At 40.3% G+C, this 26,041-nt stretch overlaps 1 protein-coding gene across 1 annotated transcript in view; it reads right to left on the bottom strand.

Moving 5' to 3' along the window:
• The window catches only part of PRKAR2B (protein kinase cAMP-dependent type II regulatory subunit beta), a 97,859-nt gene that overhangs the window by 57,974 nt on the left and 13,844 nt on the right, over positions 1–26,041 (bottom strand). The window contains exon 2 of the mRNA XM_069801842.1: positions 4,944–4,979. Within this exon, the coding sequence (XP_069657943.1) occupies positions 4,944–4,979 (36 nt within the window). The remainder of the gene's footprint in view (positions 1–4,943; positions 4,980–26,041) is intronic.

Below are 26,041 nucleotides of genomic sequence, written 5' to 3'. Positions count from 1 at the left end.
GAAGCCCACCACCGATGTCATCATTACACATAATGATGCTATAAAGTACTCACTAACTTGTTTGTGAAGTGTTTCACTCTGTGTATGTAGTATTTTAATAAAAACAACTAGCTTATGGGGCTTTGAAATTAATCAGTTGTTTTGATTAAAAGATTTACTTATTTCTGAAAATTCTAAAACAACTGAAAATGTCATAGGTTTCCTGTTAAATGTTTTCTGCTGACTCAGTTTAACAGGAAATATTTCTAACCTGCAGAAATTCTTGCTGGAAAATATTTGAATAATTGCAAGGCTTGAGCAGAAGTGAACTAAAACAACTTCTCTACCAATTCAAATTAAATATCATCTGTGTTAGACAAGTCCATTATCACACCTTTTGGGCATCTCAAGCAATTAAGAATAAAGAGAATGTTGCACCTCCTTCTTTCTCTTCAAACTGTTGACGCTTTGTAAGTCTAAAATTTGTAGAGTTAAGTAAAATGAGTTTTGGTTCTCAGAGAAACTTCCATATTTCTGTAAAAAGGGGAGGAAGAAAAAAAAAAGAAAAAATAATAATATTTGTTGCACAGAGATGTCCTCTAGTATCATGTGAGATTCTCTCTCTTAGGTTGATGGCTGATGCAGCAGGTGTATAATGTAAGCATCAATTTACTTGTAATGTGTTTCTCTCTTTTCTTTGGAGAGGTCATTACCAGCACTCACAGTGAAGAAGCCTGAAAGTTTTCACCTTCTCTGCTTCCTTCTGTTCTTTCCACATTAGTGGTATCTCCTTGATTGCAAGTTTATTCCAGATAGACCTAAGCCAGTTTCTCCCTGGATGTTCAGCACTTACATACTCTGCCTGTTGACTATGTTTAAATTATTTTTGTTAGAGCTTTGTGAAGATGCTGGCAAATAATAAAGCTACTTTCCTTTCCCATTTGGTTGAGAGAACAAATTTAAAACTTCATTTATTTCCTTTCCACAGGACGAAAATGGTATTTTGAAATTAGATATTGTTTGAGGGAGAGGAATGAGGAAGTTATCTCTGTTGTTAATACAAGATGCCCCACAGAAGCCCTTGAGCCTATCTACCAGTTCTTCTTAGCTTAAGAAGGCTAACTCACAGCAACCTCAGTTAGGTTCTCTTCATGCTTTCAGAAGCTTAAGTAAATACATAACTGAAGTAACTTTACAGACCGTCATCTATTTCTTAATTAAGACAGTATTACACATTTGTATATAACACTAGTAAATGGGTATAAATAGCCTCCATAAATGGTATCTATCAAGTATAAATTTAAGCTCATTCTGTAGCAAACCCATGTGGGTTTTGTTGCATTATTCTAAACTCCTGCCAGCATTTAATGAGATAATTTACTTGTTTATCTGTCCATCAAGATGCTGAAAAAGCAGGAACCCAATGCTTCTGCTAACATACAGAACCACATTTGCTTTCTATCCCTAGGTATCTCATACTTAGATGGATGAAAACTAATCTCATCCATAGCAAGAAACTATCTGTCTATATTCAGAAACTGCACCTCTTGGCTACCTCAACTTGTTCAGGAATTTCTACTCATTTTTCACTTCATGAACATACTCACAGCTTTCTCTTCCACTTCATGCTGCTTCTACCTCCATGCCCCCCTTTCTTCCCATCCAAGTTTCTTGGTTGCCTCAGCAGTTTTTCTCCTTTCTCTTCATCTCAGTCCCACCAGATTTTAAAAGAAAAATTAAGGATTAAATACTTGCAGCTGTCTCATTCATTGTTCATTCTAGCTCTATAAAGTATTTTTAATCTCCTCTTCTTGCTAAACTCCTCTATTTAAGACTATAATATCTATTATTCTTTGTGCATAGCCTAGAACAGTGGAGTGCATTATTAACTAGCCCATAAGTAGCTATGTCATCAGCACTATGGTATATATGTATTTTATGTATAGAGCCCACATTGCATATATACACACCTATGCATAAACACATAGAAGAGGTACTAAATCAGGTAGCTCAATAAATTTTAAGAATTTAAATTCAACAACAATTAATTGATCCTAGCTTACTTATGCCTTTATCCTCTACATACCAATGACAGTACATTAATATATTCACAGCATGTTAACAGGAACAGCTGTTAAATAATAAATGCCTTACTTTATTATTTTCAGCAGGTGCTTCGGCAATTAAACTCTGGCTGCTTAATTTCTAGCTCAGTTAGGAAAAATAACTATATCTTATGCCACCAAGTAAAATACTAGGCATTATCCAAAGAATAACAGAAACATCAAAATCAAGATATCCACTGTAGAGAATTATTGTTCTTTGTGAAGAAATATGCGTCATCTCCTGGCTTCTCTGTGTTTATCACTGCAAGAGCTCAAAAAGCAGCAGATATCATTGGATGTTTTCCTCAACTCATGTCAGTCGTTCAGCTCTTTCTCCATCCCGCCACTGGCTAAAGGCAGCCACTAATACCCCTCTTTCAGATGTAGTTATTTGGGAGCCACAGCACAGGTCAGTTGGGAGATGCAATAAAAATCAACACACGAAAACCTCCTGTACTTCTATTTTCTCTAAATCAACGCACCCTCAGGCAGCACAATTCCTAGGTCTATGCAAGGGAAGTAGAGACAACCTATGGGCAGAGGCGTGACAAAAGTAGGGACGCTAAAATCTCTCTGAATAAGTCTGCAGTATCACCAGATCAGATTCAATGTGAAACCACATGCTACAACTAACTCTCTGAATATTCGTCATTAACTTGGAGTAATGTTCATCAGAAGCAAATCTTCAAAACCACTCAAGAATCAACAATCTTGCACATTTCAAATTTTACAACAGCTCTTAGCTAAATAGCCCAAAATTAAGAGAAATCCATATTTGAGAAAAACCTTACGTTTCATTTGGTCAGCCTCTCATTTCCTAAACATGAGAATCAACTTTGATTACAGAATGCTATTAAGCTACCAAGCATAAAAAAACCAGCTACTCTCTGGCTTTTCCACTTGCAACGTATCTTGACTACCTTAATGTATCCAAACAATTGTTCAATTTAAAAAAAAGTATCTAAAAATATGGTTAGGACTGCAAACATCAGTGCAAAATGTTTGTATTATCAGCATAGTCTGTTTCATATTTTTAATTTTATATTTTATCAATCAAGTTTCTTAAATGAACTGTACCACTCCAGTAGTCATTTAGTATTTAAGAAGAAAAGTAAGAACTACCACCTTTCATGCACTTTCTTGTATGAAAAATAATTATTTTGACTATTAAAGCTGCCAGAAACATAATAAAATAGTACAAGTAGACTGCAGGATTACCTTGTTCCAGCTTGAAGTTTATCAAATTATTTATATCGGGACCATACCATACAATTTGACTCATTATTCTGAATAAGATAACTCTATTTTACCTCTCCACAAGACCAAAACACAAGAAATATTAACTGACCATGGAAATTACTTCCCAAATAATTGTGTGAAAATTTCAGGCTCCTAACATGTTTTAGTTTCCTTTTAAAGGAACATTTAAAAGAACTGATTTTTTTTCCTGAGCAAGTATTAGCTTTTCAAACAATGAAACTCTCCTACTGAAATGCAAAAGCTTATCACACATCTGTTATAAGGACTGCATTCATTAAAGTCAACTATCAATCAGTCACAGTAAAACTTTCCTTAAAACATGCAACATAATCTGCATAAAGTCCTGCTCACTGTTACTGAGTGTTAGTTAACAAATGATTCCTTTCATTTCATGCTATAGTACCTCATGAAGTATTATCATTACTTAAAACATGAGAATACTTGGAATTCATTACATTTTCTTACTTTGTGCTACATACGCTATGCACCAATCCTGCAAACGCAAACCTCCATTTTCGTACAGTTCTTCGGTAATCCTGAAGATCCCCGCTAATATTTTTATACTGACAAGGAACTATCTGACTGAGGTTGTAACTGGCAAAAGTAGAAGTCTGGATAGATTTACTGCATTATGGAATACAAACTTTATTACATTTACTAGAAATGATCTGCAGTTGAAAACAGAAAGCGTTTTATAGTTAGATTTTAAACTTAGCATACTGAGATGACTAGGAACAACGCACATCTCCTGCTCTGCTGACTCTTATGAGTCAGTCATGAGACTCATTACACTCAGTGGTGGCTTTTACACCCCACTTTCAGATTCATAGTATTTCAAACAAATCAGACTTAGGTTCTGGGCCTCATGCTTCAAGAGAAAAAGCCCTCAAAAATGAAGCCTAAAGGCTATGATAAAGCAGAACATTAAGAGGAGGCCAAGAATACTAATTTTTAATGATACGTCATTTGGAAGGATCTGTTACGTGTAATGGAATAAAGTGAATAGTCCTCTGAGCCGGCACAAACCAAGTTAACTTGAAGAATACACAAATCGGCACCAAGCTAGGCAGGCGCACTCCTAGCAGAACACACCGCCGCCATGGCAATGCTGCTTCTAGGACTTGATCTGCCAGCTCCGCACAGCAGAACAATGCACCGTGTACACAAACCAGCTCGGTTTTGGAAAACACAGGCAGATTTCTAGCATGGTTGTACATTTTCTCATGCATAGATCATCACCAAATTGCTGTTTCAGGCTGTCTGTGAAGTAAGCAAGACAACCCTGCAACAGATTACATTCAGTTCTTGCTTTCAAAGTTCAGTTCCATCAGGACTAGAATTATTTTCGTTAAAGGAAAAAAGAAAAGATTAGGTTTTTCATAAATTCCACAGCAACAAGAAGGCTTCATGCAAGTTCTGTGACCTGAAACCTTGGCTACATTTTTTAGTAAACCAGATAATAAATTTGAGGTAAACCTAGTCAGTCATCTTTAAAGAAATCTGACTAATGTCATATTATGTTTTACATGACAATCACCGTCAGCATTATGTTTCAACTATTACGTAGACCAATGAAACATGCAACTTTATCCAACCTACCTGATGCCCGTCTGGTGAATCGGTTTATCACTGGAGCTGAAAGAAAACATGACATTTCAGTTAGATTTTTTTTTTTTAATAGTCTAACACACTTTAAATGTAACAATGTTATACTTCATTCAAAGTGCAACAACTACAAAAATCTGTTAATTGTTATTTTTGTATCTTTATAGAAACCCATGTTAACATCATACACATTTAAACTTTTAGCAGCTTTGCAAAAGATATGGTAGATAGTAACCAGTAAGCTTTCAAGACCATTTTCAGCTTCTTAAGAGTTACTGTTACTTATTGCTGTTCACTACTGGCTGTGAAATATTTAGATCTGCATTGCCATTATGTACTGAGAGCACAGAAATTAGCATCTTGCAAACAATGACGCAAGCAGGGATTAAAAAAAGGTGTAAAAAAATTAATTTTACTTTTACAAAATATACCTATTAGAAATCTGGCACCAAAGATACTCCTATAGAGGAAAACGCTAATTTACAATCCCATCTGAAAGATCAACTTTTGCTTTGACTAACCTTTAGAACTCCTTGGGTAAGCCAATAACAATGCCAACTCCCGCCCAAACCCCAGTTTTACAGTGCAAATGACTGTTTTGCACTGTGCCATCTTGGCACATCTCCAACTGCGTGCTGCAGACATTTGGAAACGACAGGAGTCTGATTCCAACTGGGAGAGATCACAAAATACATCTTAAAACACACAATTTTGCCTCTATTTAATTTCCAGGTTTACCAGCTTCTTCAAGAGCTACTAGAGATAAAATAGATAAAGAAATAAAGTTTCATGTTTTGCCTTCCAAATACAACCTTCAGCCTGTTTCTAATTAGTATAAAACACTGGTCTTGAACTCCACTTTCATGTGATACTGTTTATTCCAGCAGTTAATGTAAGAAGAAAATCTGAATGACCTAATTTCAAATGTGGGCAGCAGCTACATTAAAAATGTATGCCCTTACAGTGCTTATTAATATTCAACCTTAAAAATTGCTCTTGATGTTTACACGGAATTGAAAAATGAAAAATATTGAACATTTTTATTTTATCCCACTTAATTTTACATGGGAGTTATGCATTGTTTCTTGAACATCTAAGCCAAGATAAAGAGAAAAAAATTGCTGAGAAAACAGGAAAGACAGTAACAGCTTGAGATGCAAACTGACTTTTTATTCCTTTGGGGAGAAAAAAAACAGAGCAAAGCTACAGTTTCTGAACCACAGTTTCAGATGGTTTGTGCAAGCACATACAGTAGTGACAGGTCCAAGTGTCAAGAAATACACTGGGAAACCTGTCTACAGCAGTTCAGAGTGCTAGTCATGAACAAGGAAACCTCTGGTGAATAAGCTATCACAAACTCCAAACATATATATAAACAAACAAGAGAGTAACATAACCAGCAAAGTAATTTTTAAACATGAATTCTAATTCCCCCCAACAATTTATATTTTCTTTTAAATAAAAAGACAAGAAATTTAGACACATTTTTTATTAGAGCAGACACCATATTTTATGCAACTACTGTTTTGCAACACAGGGGGCTATTTCATTCCTCAAAACTGTTCCTTTTGTCACTAGGGTTACAGGCCAAATTGATTTTAGGACACTAGTCATGACTGTCACCATCAGATGGCTGAGCTGTTACCTCTAGCATGTAAATTAGCAGCAGTTCTCAGCAGATGTGCTCATATAAAACAAATATTTGGAATCCAACACATTTCTAACAAGAAAGCATAAAACAGTGCTCTGCTCCCATTCAAAAGTTTTCCCCAAACTCAGGGAGGGTATTTGGCTTTGGCTGTCAGTTCTGTACACCACCTGAAGACAGGGAGATTCTACTCCTCTAGACAACTACCTCAGCACATTTTGCCAACAGAAAAAAATAATATGACATTAAAAAAAGAACATCTAAGACAAAACTAACATAATTTGGAGACTACTTCTCTTTGAAACATGTTACTGGAACTGTTGAAGAGACAAGTCCTTTTTCAGCTACTTCCAGCTACATACTCCTAAATTCACTCTTTTATTTGGCTGCAGGGAGCTTAGTTTATTTTATAATAAATTTTACAAATTATTTACTGTTAGGAAAAAAAAAGGAAAAAAAATAGCAAGAATGTCAGAACCTTGATAAGCAACTATTTTTGAGCTCATGTGAATAATCAGTGTTTGAGCAGCAACTAGGCGAAGCCTTCTTCCCCAGACTTGGATTTCATGAAGGTCATCCAAATGTGTTACTAGGAGATTTAGAAGCAGCACCCACAGTTCTTTGCTATGGAGCAAACTAACTACTCTCTATTTCTCTTGTAGCAACTCACAATATACTTTTGTTGCCTATAAAGACAGAAGCCTTAGCTTAAAAGAAGGTCTCAGAGAATCATCAGCCCCTGTCGTGGTTTAACCCCAGCTGGCAACTAAGCACCGCCCAGCTGCTCACTCACCTCCCTCACAGTGGGATGGGGGAGAGAATCAGAAGGGTAAAAGTAAGAAAACTTGTGGGCTGGGATAAAGACAGTTTAATAGGTAAAGCAAAAGCCACGCACGCAAGCAAAGCAAAACAAGGAATTCATTCCCCACTTCCCATGGGCAGGCAGGTGTTCAGCCATCTCCAGGAAAGCAGGGCTCCATCATGCTAAGTAACAGTCACTTGGGAAGACAAACGACATCACTCTGAACATCCCATCCCCTCCCGCCGCCTTCCTTCTTCTTCCCCCAGCTTTATATGCTGAGCATGACGTCCTATGGTCTGGAATATCCCTCTGGTCAGTTGGGGTCAGCTGTCCCAGCTGTGTCCCCTCCCAACTCCTTGTGCCCCCCCAGCCTCCTCGCTGGTGGGGTGGGGTGAGGAGCAGAAAAGCCCTTGGCTCTGGGTAAGCAGGGCTCAGCAGTAACCAAAACATCCCTGTGTTATCAACACTGTTTCCAGCGCAAATCCAAAACATAGCCCCATACTAGCTACTATGAAGAAAATTAACTCTATTCCAGCCAAAACCAGCACAGCCCTGCAGAAATTTAGCTGGTATTTTCACTACAAAGTAGATGCATTGTCAACCAGGTCACTACAGTGGCTGGCAGGATAAGCATAGTAAGGTGGGCAAAAGAAAGCCTAAGATCATTTTGCTGGAGCCATTAAAAAAAAATAAAAATTAAATCATCTTTCAAACACGTCAGGAGGTGAAAGTCTTGGCTCAGAAACAAATGGACAAATTGATGGCAGAAATATTCAATGAGGGATATTAAATGCTTCTCCTGGAGCCACAGAGCATCAGAGGCAGCAGAGAGATTTCCAGGGAAAAAGCACTACTCACTCTGCCTCTGCTTATCATCTTCCCTGGATATCTTTTTTTAGCCACTGTCCTTACGGAGTTCTGGGCTAGGCTGACTCTTAGGTTTAGACTGAGATGACTGTCCTGATTCACAAGGCTCAAGTGAAAGTGGCAGCCAGACAGTACCACGCCAAGAGACAGTCTTGGCATCCAGGTTTAACTATGAGGGCAGCTTTGAAATCCCGCTCACAGGCCACAGGGATATCGCACTTCCATCTACGGGTTCGAGCCCTGAGCTACACGCACGCAGAAGAAGCGGTGCTTAGGTATTGTGTGCTTCCCACTCTGCTGCTGCAGCCGCTCCCCAACAGCCCAGCTCACCGCTCCCCTCCCAGCTGCGTCCACAAGCGGCTTCTCAGGAGTTTCGGTGCCTGCCTGCAGGCACAGCAGAAAGCAGCTGGCTGTTAGGCTCTGTAGGCTGCCTGAGGACTGCTCCCTACCATGAGAAACCCAGGCAGCCTTGTCAGAGGGCTACTCCATCCCTGACAACACCCCGTTTGCAACACTGCCGACACATACCAGTTCACAGCTTCACAATATTCCAGCAAGGGTAAACTTGGGAAGGGAATGCGCTTGAGGCCATACCTACGTGGCTATTGAATTTAACTCTACAGCAAAAATATAATTTATCTTAAAGGTTATAGTGACATTGTGCTGAGGGTTGATTGCACAGAATGATTCAATAAAACAACTTGTTAGAAGAAAAAAAACCTGCTTACAGTAACTTACAGCTACACCACCACCACTCCAGACTTGTACAAAATGTAAAAGTAACAAAAACATGGATTGCAAAACCTTGTCATTGCAAAATCCAGGGATTTTTCCCCAAAAAGGGTAAACGGGCATGCAGATAAATTCAGAACATGTCCAGTGACATTTGATCTTTTTTTACAGTAAGAGAAAGAACGCCGCACTGCAACTGAGTAATGTACTGCTGTGCACAGAGGATCTTGTTTAAGCACATGGTGTCACTCCAATATTAAACATGACTCTTCATGTTCTAGTTTGTCTCAGCCAAGATCTATTACAAACTTACACAGGGGAAAATGAATAAGGGGGGGGGAGAAATGGCAGGGGTCTGCATCTTGACAAACTTTTCAATAAATCATCATTTGAAACCATGCAAGCTATCGATCCTTACATGACATATTAAAGTTGGTTTCTTCTTAGCTCTACATAAGAGAGAATTCCACCATCTAAAATGTTACCTGCTGACTGAAATTCATGTTTGCAAATGCTTGCTCAGATGACTGTACAAAAGTACAGTTTTTAAAATATTTTGTAATAGATCAAGTACATAAACAGAAATAATCGAAAAATGATCAAAAGAAGCTGAAGTGTTTTAATAAATCTATTCACCAAGAACATAGGCTGTAAAAACATCAAACTACATGAAAGGCACACTAAAAATTTTTCCATCACTTGACAACTGTCTAACCATTGCTCCTTTCCCCGCTATCCTCTCACACTGTTCTTTATGAGCATTAACCAGTCATCACAACAGCTCTGCAAAAGAGACCATAAAAGCAGCGTAATTTTCTAAGTAGAGGAGGAAGTGGGAGTCTACAGGATTGTTTGCAGAGCACAAAGACTGAGAAGGTAATGCTAATAAAGGATCCCTAGCTGGGCATCCTCTACATGGTTAACTTGTCTGATAGCTTGAGCTGTCCCTTTTTTCAGACTCTCAATTTAAGTGCTCAAAGTCAAGTTTGCTTCAGAAACTGTCAGAGATTCTTGTGCCATTAATGTCACCTAAAATAAGAAGCTAAACACATCGCAGACATTAGACATGCAGCCTTCCTAAGAAGTCAGGGACTGTCAGCCTGTGATTTAACAAGAGGTTCTGCTTATCAGGGGCTGCTAAGGACGTGCTCAAGCACTCTCTGACAACCAGACCTGTAAGCTGATGCTTTCTGCAGGTCTGCAAACCAGGGCAAATACACAACCCTGCACCATGCTGCGGAGTGCATGGGAGCCCACATGTGCCCAAGCCAGGGTGAGCATACCTGGCTCCCTGCAGCTGCTCTGGTGCACAGAGGCCATCAGGAGACTGCTCAGGCCACATTCATGGCAACTCAAGGCAATGCTCTTTTAGAGCAAAATACACAGAGCCAAAATGCCTGCTCTGAGTGACAAGGGCTGGCAGGAGATTAATGATTAATCTTCAGTATTAGTAAAAATCAGAACACTTTCCACAAGCCCCACTTTCAATTAGCCACTGTAATTTCTTCATAGGGCAAAGTGCTAAACCCCCTTAAAAAAACCAACCAAACAAAAAACTTAAATTCAGCCATCACATGTCTAAAGCCCTCAAATTTGGCAGCCCATAGCCCCCCAAAAAACCAGCTGTATTTACCCCGATGTGTCTTAAAGGGTAGACACAAACAGAAATATCTTTACCATAGTGTGTTATCCTTGTGTAAAAGATGCAAATGCCCCAAGTGAGGTTATGAAACAAAAGTCATAGCCAAATCATGCATTTTTTTCTAACCTATTGATGGCAAAGCAGTGTTAAAACTCTCAGGGACCTCGTTGAGGTCAGTGGGTTAAACATAGCCCAGATTTCCACAATAGACCAAGAACCTGCTCTCAACACACTGCATGTCTTTATACAATTTAACTCTAGCGTTTTCGGAAGTGTTATTCCTGGTTTACTCATGGTATTTCGTCACATATCTCAAAATCTCAGGCTAAGTTTCAACCAATGAGCATCATGGGCACTACAGTGCCCATGCTTTCAGTTCCAAGCTCACCTATTTCTCAGAGGTCCAGCAACTTTCAGAAATACTTCAAATTACACCTACTGTAATCACATTCTTATATTATGCAAATTAATATTTGCTTGTTGTCTTTCATAAACAGATTATTAGATTAAACTAATCAGAGCAAGAGAAAAATCAAATCTAAATGAACGCCTCTCTAAAATACAAGCTTTAGTCAGACTTCTGTTTTCATGTCCCAAATGGATGAAATACAGTTAACTGCCCACTATGCAGGACAATGATAGACTGGAACACCATGGATAATAATAATAGTAATAACTTGAAGCCCCTCTAATTTCCCTCCATCACAGGAAACTTTCACTTTAGTTCAGGATTATTCCAGGTAGAATGATTATTTTGGAGCACTCCCAGGTTGAGACAGACATACGATAATACAACTATGTTAATGCACCTTCACACTAATAAGACCTCGTAAAATCTCAACAACAAGGACCACCACTGCCACCACCTCGTGTGCTCTCACCCACGGGAGTCACCCACAGCCAGTCTCAGCAGGGGCATGCCTGCCTCTTCCAGCGCTGCTGTAGGTTCAACATGGCTGGTGCTGAGCCCAGGCTAAAAAAACCAGTCTTCCCAAAACTAACTCAAGCCAGATGCCTCTGTGTGCCAAGTTCTGCAGGCACATCATGGGGGCACCTGAGTTGCCCCCGCACAGGGGTCGCACAGGGGTAGCTATGGGGCAGCACTGCAGCTGGCAGTAAAGCAGTTCAGCTGTGCTTTTGCAGCACTACCAGCACACGCAACAGTGGCACAGGTAATCCACAACGGCACAGACTATCCACAAAACATAATTTAACAGTGGAGAATTAACAGCTGATTGTATTTACAGTCAGTATCATACCCAAGGTCAAGGTACATGGTCTTTTCTTGCTTAGAATCTCTAAATATTAAATAGTACTAGAATACAGATTCAGGAAGATAATAAAAATCAAGCTGTTCAAGTTAAATTAAATTACATAAATTATGTAATAAAACTGTACAATATAGATCTCTATATTCCTTAAGAAATTTGTTACAGTTGGAATAACTTTAGAAATGGTTTGCTTTACTCTGAAGAGCTATTCTTCCTTCTATTTATCAGACTCCAGTTGGTACATTCACTGACAGTTTGAAGAAATGACTCTGACAAAGGAGGGAGTTGTCAGGTCTATGGAGAATGGTTCTCGTCTTTTCTCTGTGAAAGGCCGTGACGACTGTGAGGAATGAGGAGACGGGATGAGCCCAGGGAACACGCAACTATTATTCGGAAGACAAACGAACAGCCCTTGCAATACATTAGTTAGATAGAGCATAGTTTTCTAAGTGTGTTTTAATTTCTGTAAATTTAACAGCAACTGTAATATTCTAATGATGAAATACGTAAGATATATTTTATTTCCCTCACCAAATAAGTCAGTCTCAAAAGATGATTTTTTAATTAAAAACAAAATTCAAGAACAGCACATAGGCTAGGCCTTTGCACAAGGAGGAAGGGTAAATCATGGCCACACAGGTGCACGCTGTAACACTCGGCCAAAGAACCTGAAAGGTTAGACAGCAACACTGCTGCCAAATTTCCCAATGAACAAACTTTAACATCTTAGGAGAATCTGAAGTCCCCTCCAAAACACTGATTTCCCTTGGGGACGAAAACCCACAGCTCCTCAAAGGGTAGGATCTGCACATGGAGGGATCTGCCTCCATCCAAAGAAGGCTGTGCTGCTGGAAGGCATTGCAAGTACGTGCTGTTAGGAAGAGCGTGCTCCCTAAGGAGTCACAGCTGCTATGTACCCAAGCAGACAGAATGCATACATACACATGCATTCATATACACAGGAGGAATGCAGGCAGTGAGACATGAAGTAAATGCATGCTTTCAGGGAGTCCTGTAGACAGAGACTGAAAAGCACAAGATGAGGAAGAAATCATGCTACAGTGGTAGTAGTATTTATGTGCTACTGGGAGAAAAAGCGAGAGAGAATAATTTGGCTGTTGCAAGAAAAGTAGACGTTGGTGAGAGAAAATAGCTACATCAGATGGGATGCCCTAAGATATTTTTTTTTAAATGAAAAATGACATCTACAGATTTTAAAACCATCTGTACTACAACAATTACATACATAATTACTCCTACCTCTGAAGATATGAACACATCTGTAAAAGAATAAAAATATACAGAAACCAGAATATCCTGTTATCCCCATTTTTATAATATGCAACAAAATAAACTAAACTTACAAGAGGCTGTGGTCCTAAAATGCAGTTAGTCAAAAACAAATTTTGAGATTTTTATTGGCTCTATAGATTACTTCTTTTCATTTTCCAGTCTGGAAAATGAGTTCCATTTCACTGTAGAATAGTTTCTCAAGAAAGCTGGGAAAGCCTTATAGTCACAATAATTTGAAAACTAGACTGGATAATTGCCCTGCACTCCTTGCGATTTAGCTCTGGAGCTCATATTTCCAGAATTATGTGCTAGTACACTAGGATCGCCCCTTTCCAAACCCAATGCCACGCACTTCCAAGGGCTGCACAGGATTCTGTGGTTCCCTAGGATAACCTTCAAAGGAAGCTGAGATGAAGAATCCCAATAACTTACTTCATTCTTACAAATACAGAAACTATCCTAAAAAAAGGCTGCCAAAAACAGTATGGAAGAAAGCTGCTCTTCTTTACGTATTTCATTCCACATACTAACACATATCTCCCAGGTGATACACAAGTTGCTACTTCAAACCACAACCAAACAGCAAACTCTCCTACCTCACTCCCCCTCTGTCGACTACACAGTAATAAGCCACAAATTATTTCTTCAAAACCCAAAAAGCTTGACTTGATAACTCGCATCAAAAAAGCTCAGTAAAATTTTTGGCAAATTAATTTATTGATTATTAAGATGTCACCACACAAGAACATGAATTAAATATGTGGATAGATACCTTGGATTTTGCTTTGCTGAAGATGAAAACTCTGTGTATCCATTTAAATGCATCACTATGGTATCAGGAAATGAGCAATGCTAAAAATGGAGTCCATGAAAACATTTAATAAACAGAGATTCTAATATATTATTTCAGGATTTTTACATTATTTCCAGGTTATAATTAGTGTTGATGTTAAATACATTTGTTTTTAAAATGCTACTATGGAGCAGCACACTTTCATGGTCATGTTTTGACATGTACATACAGCCAGTCATTATGCTGCAAGTTGGCTGGTTATTTAACCTGTCATAACACAAACTTCAAAAGAGAAGCAAACAAATCTTTCCCACTTTATCAGTTAAGAGATTTCAGCTCTTATGAATAACTGATGCTGTACGTAATTATTAACGGTGAAAATAAAAAGATGAAATGCCTGTCTGATGTGTTAGACCAATGACCCAACGCAGTGAAACGGGCTGTCACAGCCCATTAATGGAAATGAAATGCTGCTCTTGGAGACCGTATTTACTTTTCCCACCCAAGCAGCCTGTTTGAGATTCGGGCTTTTTTTTATTTTTAAATCTATCACTTCTTACAGATTAATGTCCCATGTTAGAAGATAAATGTATTAAGTGAACACATTGCTGTATTGAGTTTTTCCATCTTAAATGTGCATTGTTACACTGCTACATTCTGTTACACAGTGCTGCATGCCACACATAGAATGTTTCCCGTTAGAAATTCATCCTCATTATTGCTTGTGACCAGTACACTTAGTCATTATCTCATTAAAAGTAATCAGTCATCTAGATAAGGGGGGGGGGGGATAAAAAAATAATTCAGAGCAATATTTCTAACCCTTAGTTATACCACAGGTTGCAACACGTTCACTTTGTGCTAGAATTTGCCCACGCACAGGCTGAAGATGTGTACCTCTGCGGACATCCTGGCTTGGAGTACTTGCTGCCCTCAATACCAGGTCACTCAGTACATATGATGAAAACTAATAGTGTGTATATGAGAAGATTTCTACCCACCAGAGACAACATATTTTGAAAGCAAAAAGGGAATATGAAATTGAGCCTAAAAATACCAATGGAATAAATGTATGAGGGAGGTCAGCCTTCCTGGGACATGCCCTGGGCTATGAAGACCCAAGCCTTCCCACAGAGCCAAAACCCAAGACCTGGAGTGCTGCTTTAGCTTAGTCACCACCTATAGATCCTGTTTTTCTTTCAATTGTACTGTTCTGTACAATTTACCAAACTGCTTATTTCTGCCTAGCAGAGTGGGCTGCGGCTTTTTAGTTTGTTTTTTTAACATGATCACTATACCCCAACACCACTCGCGGTAACATCCCTCTTTGCTAAGCCATGTATTACCATCTCCAAGGAATATTCTGCTATAGCCATAGCATAGTTTACAATTGCTACTAAACCCCATCTGATACAAAATGTCAGTAAAGCTCTTATCTTCTTACCATCTGTAAATGGCTTCTTTCCACTTGAAATTTCATAAGCTATTTTAAGAATATTATGGTTATTTGCTTTCTAACACTGCAGCGCAGGCGTTTAGATCCAATTTCATGTTCTTTGCTGCTTTCTAATTTTGCTGCCTGAAGCGTATTTACTAATGTATGCACGTTCCCTATCAGAACGGGAGAAAAACTGGTCATTCTGCTAAAGCTCTACCAGCAATGCCTAAATCAGTTGGGTGGTGCTGCTCAACTGTAAAACTATCAAACTGACATTTTGTATGACAGTAGGCTTCAGGATCACCATGTCATAAGACAAAGAATAATCTTCACCTGTCCTTAGATCATATTTCTGTCAAACTACAAACTAGACCACCCAAGATTCTACAAGAGTGACCTGTTCTCCTGAATTCCTGATAGCCAACAGCTTCCCTTAACCATTACACAACAGTGCTTTAGGCTCTCTTTTTTTACAAAATTTTGGCCTACGTCTTTTGTCTCTTGACAGTACCTGCAAGATATATTTATTACAAAGGAATAACGTTGCAATCTCGCTGATGGTAGTGGGTTGGAGAAGATGTCACGGCTGTCAGTATTCTTCTCCGAGGGAGTACATCTTTGTGTAGAGTTTATAATTATCTCATGTATTTTATATGGTTTAACAATTGTGAACATAACTGCTTTCTCCCCATACACATTCATACTACCCATGTTTAATCCAAAGCCTCAAACCTTTTAAGACTCAGGCTTTCCCACTATTGTTCATGTTTTTGTCACTTTGCCATTAGGTTATTACAACAAATCTTACATGGGCAAACACCATTAAAACTTTCTGAAGTTAAGATTTTACACAAAGCCTCTGCCTGCTCCCTAGGACTACCTTGGCAGAAACATGTGGTACAAAGTACCTTGATGAAGAAGTATATGAATATGTATGATCTGCAATCTGCATTGCCTGCTTATTCACTTCCTGGTGAAATTTAAGATTGTGGACTTGATGTGTATTTTAAAGTTTGCATATTTTAAGAACATTATGTACTTAAAGGGAGTTTCTCTTGCATTCATGATAATTCATTCAGCTAGTCAGAACTAAAATAGACAATTTTGTTAGCTTTCAGATCATGAGGCAAAGCACATTTTCCCACTTGGTTTTAGAGAAAGGCTGAGAGATGTACCTCATCAGAGAGCTCTAAAAGAAAAAAAAGCCCAAACCCCAAATGTTATTGCTTGAATATAATGAGATGAATGGCACTGAGACTGTGTAAAAAAAAAAAACTAAACAAAACCAAAAATATACATATAAGCATCTAAACAGAAAAGTCATGAACAAAAAGAGAAGCACTTGAGCAGTATTCTGTCCTCACTCCTACCACATAAAAGCAGCTTGCTGATGATACCAATGGCAGGATGGTGCTTCCTGACTCCAGCATGCTCACTGGTGAAACATCTAACGCAGTCCACACGCAGAGCATATCACCCATTTCCTAGTCAGATGTCTCATTGGTTTAACAGCCTACAAATAACATACTTCCCACCGTTAGACAAACTGTCCATTGTCTAGCAGCCAACAAAAGCAGCTAGTGAAACAACAACAAAATGAAAAACTCCCAGTGTCCTCCCACCAGCTAGGAACACATCTACTTAAGTCCCTTGACTTGGTGACTGACACCTTCCCCAAGCTCAGGTCCCACAGGTCAGAGTGTAGTTTCTGAGAAGGGGTTTGGGATATTTTGGGGGTTTGTTTTTCTGTTTCTAGTAAATCCTTGTACTCTCAGGCTGCAGGCCTGGGTAGCAACAACAACAGCAACATAAAAGCCTGGGCTACCAAAAACTACAGTGTTGAGATCTGAGACATTGAGCCAAAGGTAGGAGAGGAGAAAAGGAGCAACAAAGAGCTAGAAAAGAAAAAAGATCGTACTGTTCGCTTCCCATATATGTGCAATGCTAAATTACTGCCAGCAGCTGTCAGGGATTATGGTGAAGCTGTTAGCCAAAGCACCCTTCATGATTTGGCCTTTCCAGTTCTCAGGGGCAAGTGAATCAAGCACAGCTGATGCTCGTAGCCGCACTTGCTTCAACACAGGCCTTAGGTACCCTTGCAGTATCTGCTCTCATTTACTCTTGCAAACATGCAGGACAGCATGCAAATATGACTCCAGGGAGAAGGTGGGATACAGATTCACATTTAATAATACAAGCCTCTACCTCCCTTTTAGACAGTCAAAACCACTATCCACATTCACAAAACTACTGATGATGCACTAACTGTAGAGACCCCAGGCATAATTCAGGGTGACCTTCATGAATGGCTTTGTGAGTCAAGGAAGGGGTGTATTGGGTCTACCTGAAATGGAGTTAATACTCCCCATAGCAGCCCTCATAGCACTGTGCTCTGCATCAGTAGCTAGAAAGGTATTGATAACACACCAGTGTTTTGGCTACTGCTGAGCAGTGCTGGCATAGCATCAAGGCTGTCTCTCCAACATTTTTGCCCCCCCCCTCAATGGCAGGCTGGGGCAGGGCAAGATCTTGGGAGGGGACATAACCAGGACAGCTGACCTAAACTAACCAAACAGATATTCCATACCATATGACGTCAGCTCAGATATAAAAGCTAAGTAAAGGGAGACAGAAGGGGGGCATTTTTTTTGCCTTCTGGAGCAACCACTACGTGTACTGAAGCCCTGCTTCCCAGGAGGTGGCTAGACATAGCCTGCTGATGGGAAGTAGAGAATAACATCATTTGTTTTTCTTTGCTGTCGTGCGTGACCTTTGCTTTCACTTTATTAAACTGTCCTTATCTTGACCCATGAGCCTTTTGTTATATTTTCTTCCCCCTGTCCAGCTGAGAAGGGGGAGTGATAGAGAGGCTTTGGTGGGCACCTGGCACCCAGCCAGGGTCAACCCACCACAAGGTGGTAGAGAAGGCCACCAAAGAACCCTGGTAACAGCGATACCTAAGTGACTCCGCAAATCTTCACACACTTAATCTTGAGTTAGCTGCACGCTGGTCTGTCAACATGGCAAGGGCAATGTAGGTGCTACCGAAGACATCGTGAAATCTGCCAGACCAACTGAAGGACTGCAGATAATGGCAAAAATCCACCAACAGTGAGCTACTGTGACCTGCAATAAAACAAATTATTGTTCTCCCTATTAATAAAGAACAACACAAAGGAGCATCACATAGACATATCCTGTCAACAATGCCAAAAGAGCTGCAGAAACTTATGTAAGCAAACTCCATTATCTAATGTGTTTCTGTTACCCAGAAGGATATTGACTGAGGATCTTACAAATGGCACCTCCCAAATTGCACAGCTGGCTGTCATCTTCCCCTGAACGGGCAGGTAAAGAACATTGGCAATTAGGGATGACCACTTTCCAAGTGACCAGGCAGCACTCTCCCTTGTACCCACTGCCTCATTCATGACGACTAGCTAGTGAACAAACAAAGGGCAAACAGAACGTGGACCTCATCTCCATGATCACCACCATCCTGAACCCGAAATTCTCCCTTGAATGGCTAACTCACAGTTTTGGAACGTGATACCCCATCGTCAGCTATCTCTCTTCTCACAAACGTAGGCATGCAGAACATGTTGCACCTCGCAGCATAGTATGTAGCACAGCACGGTTTCCGTCCTGTACTCAGTCTTGATACAACTGTGCCAGCATTTGTATGACCATGATCATCAAACACAGACCCATGCTGCTGCATGTTACTGTCCCAGTGCCAAGATGCAAACAACAGCAAATAACATAGCGTATATATGGTATAATGCCTTTGTTCAGGTTCTTTTTCCAGGCCTGCACTCATCTCAAACTGTTCTTCTCTTCCATGGTAACAACTCGTAACTTCCCCAAAACATTCCATGATTATAGCCCGGACTACAGACAATAGGTATAGATAATGAATAGAGAGCTCAGTTGCCTAACTTGGTGCGGAGATTTTTGTGCCCCAAAGGTAAAATTTGTGCATAATGATACCAAATGTTGTCACTTGAGCCCCTTTATAAATCTAGTCTTTATTCTCAAAATGCCTCTTACTGAGTCAGTACCTGTGCCTCAATTATGGAGCATTTGAGATCAAATAACTCATTTCTCAAGAGAACGGAGAGGTCAAAGAGATCCCACAGTGTGAACAGACCTTATGGACAGGTTAATAGGATATGTCTTTTCTGTCCCGAACCAATCAACTTGTGCAAGGGAGATGAGGAGTGACAAAGGAAGCTGCAAATAGCAATTTACTTCAGTACCTTCTGTTGTGTTAGTGTGAAACAGAGACTACTGGTAGCACCTGAACAATGCCCCCTAAGAAAAAGAGTGGTCAAAGTACAAATACAGAAGTCTATCATCTCTTATTTGTTTTGTTCTTACACAGCAGTAGCATTAAAAGCACTCTATGAGATGATGTAAAACTAAATCCCATTATGTCTTATGGCTCCATTACTTGTAGATCACAGTCAGAAGCATTTAGTAATGGTGAATAGTGGATTTTTCAGTGCTACTCCATTTTGCTCAGTAGTTTGGGCAGCATTTGAAAAGTTGTAACTCTTGTAAGTAAACTTAGAATCATAGAATCGTTTAGGTTGGAAAAGATCATCAAGTCCAACCATTAATCTAGCACTGCCAAGTCCACCACTAAACCATGTCCCTAAGCGCCACATCTACACAGGTTTTAAATACCTCCAGGGATGGAGACTCAACCACTTCCCTGGGCAGCCTGTTCCAATGCTTGACAACCCTTTCAGGGAAAAAATTGTTCCTAATATCCAATCTAAACCTGCCCTGGCACAACTTGAGGCCATTTCCTCTCCTCCCATCACTAGTTACTTGACAGAAGAGACCAGCACCCACCTCACTACAACCTCCTTTCAGGTAGTTGCAGAGAGCGATACGGTCTCTCCGAGCCCCCTTTTCTCCAGGGTAAACAACCCCAGTTCCCTCAGACACTCCTCATAGGACTTGTGCTCTAGACCCTTCACCAGCTTCATTGCCCTTCTCTGGACACGCTCCAGCACCTCAATGTCTTTTTTGTAGTGAGGGGCCCAAAACTGAACACAGTATTCAAGGTGTGGCCTCACCAGCACTGAGTACAGGTGAACAATCACTTCCCTAGTCCAGCTGGCCACACCATTTCTGATACAGGCCAGGATGCTATTTGCCTTCTTGGCCACCTGCACACTGCTGGCTCACATTCAGCCGGCTGTCAACCAACACCCCCAGGTCCTTTTCTGCCAGGCAGCTTTCCAGCCACTCTTCCCCAAGCCTGTAGCATTGCATGGGGTTGTTGTGACCCAAGTGCAGGATCTGGCACTCAGCCTTGTTGACCCTCATACAATTGGCCTTGGCCCATCAACCCAGCCTGTCCAGATCCCTCTGTAGAGCCTTCCCACCCTCGAGCAGATCAACACTCCCGCCCAGCTGGCGCCATCTGCAAACTTACTGAAGGTGCACTTGATCCCCTCGTCCAGATCATTGATAAAGATATTAAACAGAACTGGCCCCAATACTGAGCCCTAGGGAACACCACTTGTGACCAGCCACCAACTGGATTTAACTCCATTCACCACAACTCTTTGGGCCCAACCATACAGACAGTTTTTTTACCCAGCAGAGAGTACACCCATCCAAACCATGAGCAGCCAGTTTCTCCAGGAGAATGCTGTAGGAAACAGTGTCAAAAGCTTTACTAAAGTCTAAGTAGGCAACATTCACAGCCCTTCCCTCATCCACTAAGCAGGTCACCATGTCACAGAAGGATATCAGGTTAGTCAAGCAGGACCTGCTTTTCATAAATCCACGCTGACTGGGCTTGATCACCTGGTTGTCCTGTATGTGCCATGTGATGGCACTCAGTATGATCTGCTCCATAACCTTCCCTAGCACCAAGGTCAGACTTACAGGCCTGTAGTTCCTCAGATTCTCCTTCTGGCCCTTCTTGTACATGGGTGTCACATTTGCTAACTTCCAGTCAACTGGGACCTCCCCAGTTAGCCAGGACTGTCAATAAATGATGGAAAGTGGCTTGGTGAGCACTTCCACCAGCTCCCTCAGTACCCTTGGGTGGATCCCATCCGGCCCCACAGACTTCTGTGTGTGTGTGTCTAAGTGGTGTATCAGGTTGCTAACCATCTCCCCTTGGATTATGGAGGCTTCATTCTGCTCCCCATCCCTGTCTTCCAGCTCAGGGGGCTGGGTACCCAGAGAACAACTGGTCTTACTATTAAAGACTGAGGCAAAGAAGGCATTAAGTACCTCAGCCTTCTCATCACCCTTTGTCACTATGTTTCCCCCTGCATCCAATAAAGGATGGAGATTCTCCTTAGCCCTCCTTTTGTTGCCAATGTATTTATAGAAAGATTAATATACATTATTTATAGATTGTCTTTTACAGCACTAGCCAGATTAAGTTCTAGCTTGGCTTTGGCCCTTCTAATTTTCTCGCTGCATAACCTCATGACATCTTTGTTGTCCTCCCGAGTTGCCCACCCCTTCTTCCTAAGGTCATAAACTCTCCTTTTTTTTCCTGAGCTCCAGCCAAAGCTCTCTGTTCAGCCAGGCCAGTCTTCTTCCCCACCAGCTCATCTTTCAGCACATGGGGATGGCCTGCTCCTGCACTTGTAAGATTTCCTTCTTGAGGAACGTCCAGCCTTCCTGGAGCCCTTTGCCCTGCCTCCCAAGGGACTCTGTTAATCAGGCTCCTAAACAGGCTGAAGTCTGCCCTCTGGAAGTTCAAGGTAGCAGTTCTGCTGACCTCCCCTTCTTACTTCTCCAAGAATTGAAAACTATCATTTTGTGATCACTATGCCCAAGATGGCCTCCAACGATCACATCACCCACAAGTTCTTCTCTGTTCACAAACAACAGGTCCAGCAGGGTGCCTTCCCTAGTTGGCTCACTCACCAGTTGTGTCAGGAAGTATCTTCCACACACTCCAAGAACCACCTAGACTATTTCCTCTCTGCTGTATTGTATTTCCAGCAGACATCTGGTAAGTTGAAGTCCCCCAAGAGAACAAGGGCTAGTGATTGTGAGACTTCCCCCAGCTGCTTATAGAATATTTTGCCTGCCTCTTCATCCTGGTTGGGTGGTCTATGACAGACTCCCACCATTACATCTGCCTTGTTGGCCTTCCCCCCAATTCTTACCCATAAACACTCAACCCTACCATCACCATCATTAAGCTCAAGACAATCAAAACACTCCCTAATATTCAGGGCTACCCCACCACCTCTCCTTCCTTGCCTATTCCTTCTGAAGAGTTTATAGCCATCCATTGCAGCACTCCAGTTGTGCGAGTCATCAGCTTCAGCATCACAATCACTTTCACTCCCATTCCGTTGTGCTCCCAGCTAGTGAAGCTTGAGAACATTGACCTGACTTCCTTCAGTAACTATCTGTGAGATTCCTACCAGGGGCCAACTTTCCATGACTCTCGATAACAAAACTCTCCAATGGGCTGATTAGTCATCAGGCAATGAAATAACTCTTGGCATAAAATAATTGTCTTCAACCAGAGGGCTTTTAAAAAAAAATAACCAAACTGGGAGCACAGTAGGATTGCCTAGCAAAATCACATTTGATAATGACACTATTATGTGAAATACAGCTAAAACTAATCATAACAAATGTATATGGTCTTGACCCAAAGATCCTTTCCCTCCAGACTCATCCAACAAGTCCAACACACACTTTTTCATGTTGTCTATTTACAGTTACCTGCCTGGGCAGATAATTTGAGATTTGGTTACTGAACAGAGAAGCATACAGAGACAGAATAAAGGCAGACTTACAGATGCAGCTGGAGATCTGCAGTCTTGCTCTTGCTTAGACTCTGCGTTGGGGACATGGCAGAAACTCTTCACTCTGTGCCTGATGAAGTGCTACTTGTCCCGTCTAGTGTCCTCCCCCAACCTCCACTGCCTTTCAAGAAATTCTACGTTTAGAGCAGGTAAACAGAAAAGGTCAAGACCGCATCAAAAAGGGAGAAATAAAAATGAAGGGATGAGTCTGCCTGACTGGTTACATTTCAGACTAGCAACCCACACCTCAATAAAAAAAAAAAAAAAAAAAAGGCCCTATTCCTCAGGCCATGCCATATTCCAAGAGCAAGCACTGAAAGCTCTTCTCTTGAAGACAAATCAATGCACAAGCAATCATGTTAAAAAGCAGGTAAGACACCTGATTCCGACCTAGTGGTCTGGATATTCAAGTGTCCACAAAGAGGCTAGAGTTTCTTTGCCAGCTTACTGGAACATGCATGGTTTACATTATACCCTCAGCAGAAAAAAAAAAAATAATCTGTAAATTACTTGCAAATTTCTAACATTCCCTCCTTGCTTTCTCAAAAAATAATTAAAAAATAACAACCCATAGACTGCTTCAGAAAGTTTCTGAAATTAAAGGATACTGAACTTCATAAACTTAGGATAAACATTACTTTTAACTTATATTCCCAGCATCCACATTAGGTTACTAGAAGTGAAGATGAGGAGTACTCCTGCTGATTTTTCTTTTAAAAATTATTTGGGACAAGAAAAAATAATGGTATTCTGCTTTTTGTCCTACTAGTGAATTTGAAAATTTACAAACAAGGACAACTTTTTTTTTTTTAAAAACTGACACAAGTCAAAAATGTATTCATTCTTTATAGACTGGGTCTATACGTGACTTTCATGTTAAGTGTGACCAGAAAAGCACATGGTTTAATGTAGGATTCTGTAACAGTTATATGGCAGGAGTCCATATTAATAACCACAAACTGTCTTTTGTATAAACGATTTGGTAAATGACAGTATGAGTTAGGAATATCAAGCAATGCAATCTCGTCAGTGTGCAGACAAAACAGTTCTGCATTCGCTTCATGTGAGGTTGTGCTTGTGGCAGTCTGCTCCAGTTGAAAAGGACTGGCTGTTGGGGATGCAGCTACCAAAGGTCACCTAGAGCATGATCCACTCCCCACAACAGCCGATCCCTTTTAGGGCAGCTGCTGGCCAGGCAAACAGCTTTGCTTTTTCCTGCTCCCTCGTACTGACTTAGGCTCATACAGACTTTCCATCCCTAGTCTGCCCTGTGACTCTGCCCCCTCACGAGTTCATGCCCATTTGGGAATATGCTCTTCTTTTCATTAGAATACAATATTATAGTTATCAACAACCTTACCAGCACTCTCCTATGATAAAATCTGGAAGAAAGCAAGATCGCCCAGATATAGTCTATGTAGGACAATGACAAAATTCACTAAAGTTTTCATAGTTTTGGTACCCCTTTTATAAGTAACCTTTGCAGCCTAAACAGGCCTTATAGGGTTTCTCTGTTTACAAGAGCTTTGCTGATTCTTCAGTGGAAGATAAATCCATTATTGTCTACATTGGCCAGAAAAAATGACACATCAGACAAAAATTTCTTAAATTCTACCATCATCTGGGCCCTGGACTCTAGATACTAGAGGGTTTTTTTGAAGTATTACAGGCAAACAATGCTACACGAGCCGCTCACAACCTTTCACACACATATTGCTACAAGGTCCCTGAAAGATGGGGATGGCAATTATTCCATTTTACCAAATTACAGCACGTGCTCAGGCATACAGGGCAAGCTACTCAAAGGCACACAAGTCTGAGACACACATGGAGATTTAACCCAATTTGTCTTAGCTCTGAGCCCTATTTTTAATTGCTAGATCATTCTTCTTCCTTAAAGGATGATTATCAACAGATTATATTAGAAAAGACCAAACCTTAGCCTTCAGTCCAAATTCCTTTGTCTTGTAGAGTTCATCCAGACCCACAGAGTATTTAAATAAATCTTTCCGGCACAATTTTTACGTATCTCTTACGACTGGTAGGGTATGGGAAAAGTTGCCCTCAGTTACTATACTGCACCATATTTACTGCATCATGCAGTAAATGATGCATACCACATACTGCATCATCTAAAAATGTGTTTATCACTGATTTGACAGACCGTAAAAGCTTTATCAGGCCAGCCTATAAAAAGACACATGTATGTATTTTCTAAAGCATATAGTTTCATAGACCCTGTAGGTGCTCCTGTATCATGATCTTGAAATTTCTAGAAGTATTATAGATGAATGCTATCCAGTTTTACAGACATGCCAATAATTCTGATTAACATTCCTCTTCCCTTTTTTTTCCACAGCTCTAGAGCCAAATTCTCTTTTGGGCTATTAAAACAACAGGTTACTTAGAAATCAAACCATATGCATAAAATATGTAGGATTTGACCAATAGAAAACAGCAGTGAAATAATAATAATAATAATAATAGCAATAATAATAATAATACATATCTTAGAAATCAAAAGTACCGATCGCCAAAAATAAATTTTTAAAACTGAGAACTATGATTAAACTTCCTTTCGATACAAACAGAAAAAAGGGACAGTTTAATATACAGTGGCGTGTTTCAACTCACAGCCTAACTGGAATTTGTGTGACTTTCCAATTACAGACTACAAAACTTCAACCTTCTTTCCACCCCCTAAGGTATAATCAGTTATACGCATTCGATTCCTCACTCTATAAACACAGAAACCCATGTGAAACAAAAACTACACTAAGAGAAGCTATCTTTAGAAA

Source organism: Haliaeetus albicilla, chromosome 14, assembly GCF_947461875.1.
Source record: "Haliaeetus albicilla chromosome 14, bHalAlb1.1, whole genome shotgun sequence".
Classification (NCBI taxonomy): domain Eukaryota; kingdom Metazoa; phylum Chordata; class Aves; order Accipitriformes; family Accipitridae; genus Haliaeetus; species Haliaeetus albicilla.
This window is presented reverse-complemented; position numbering and strand designations above follow the sequence as displayed.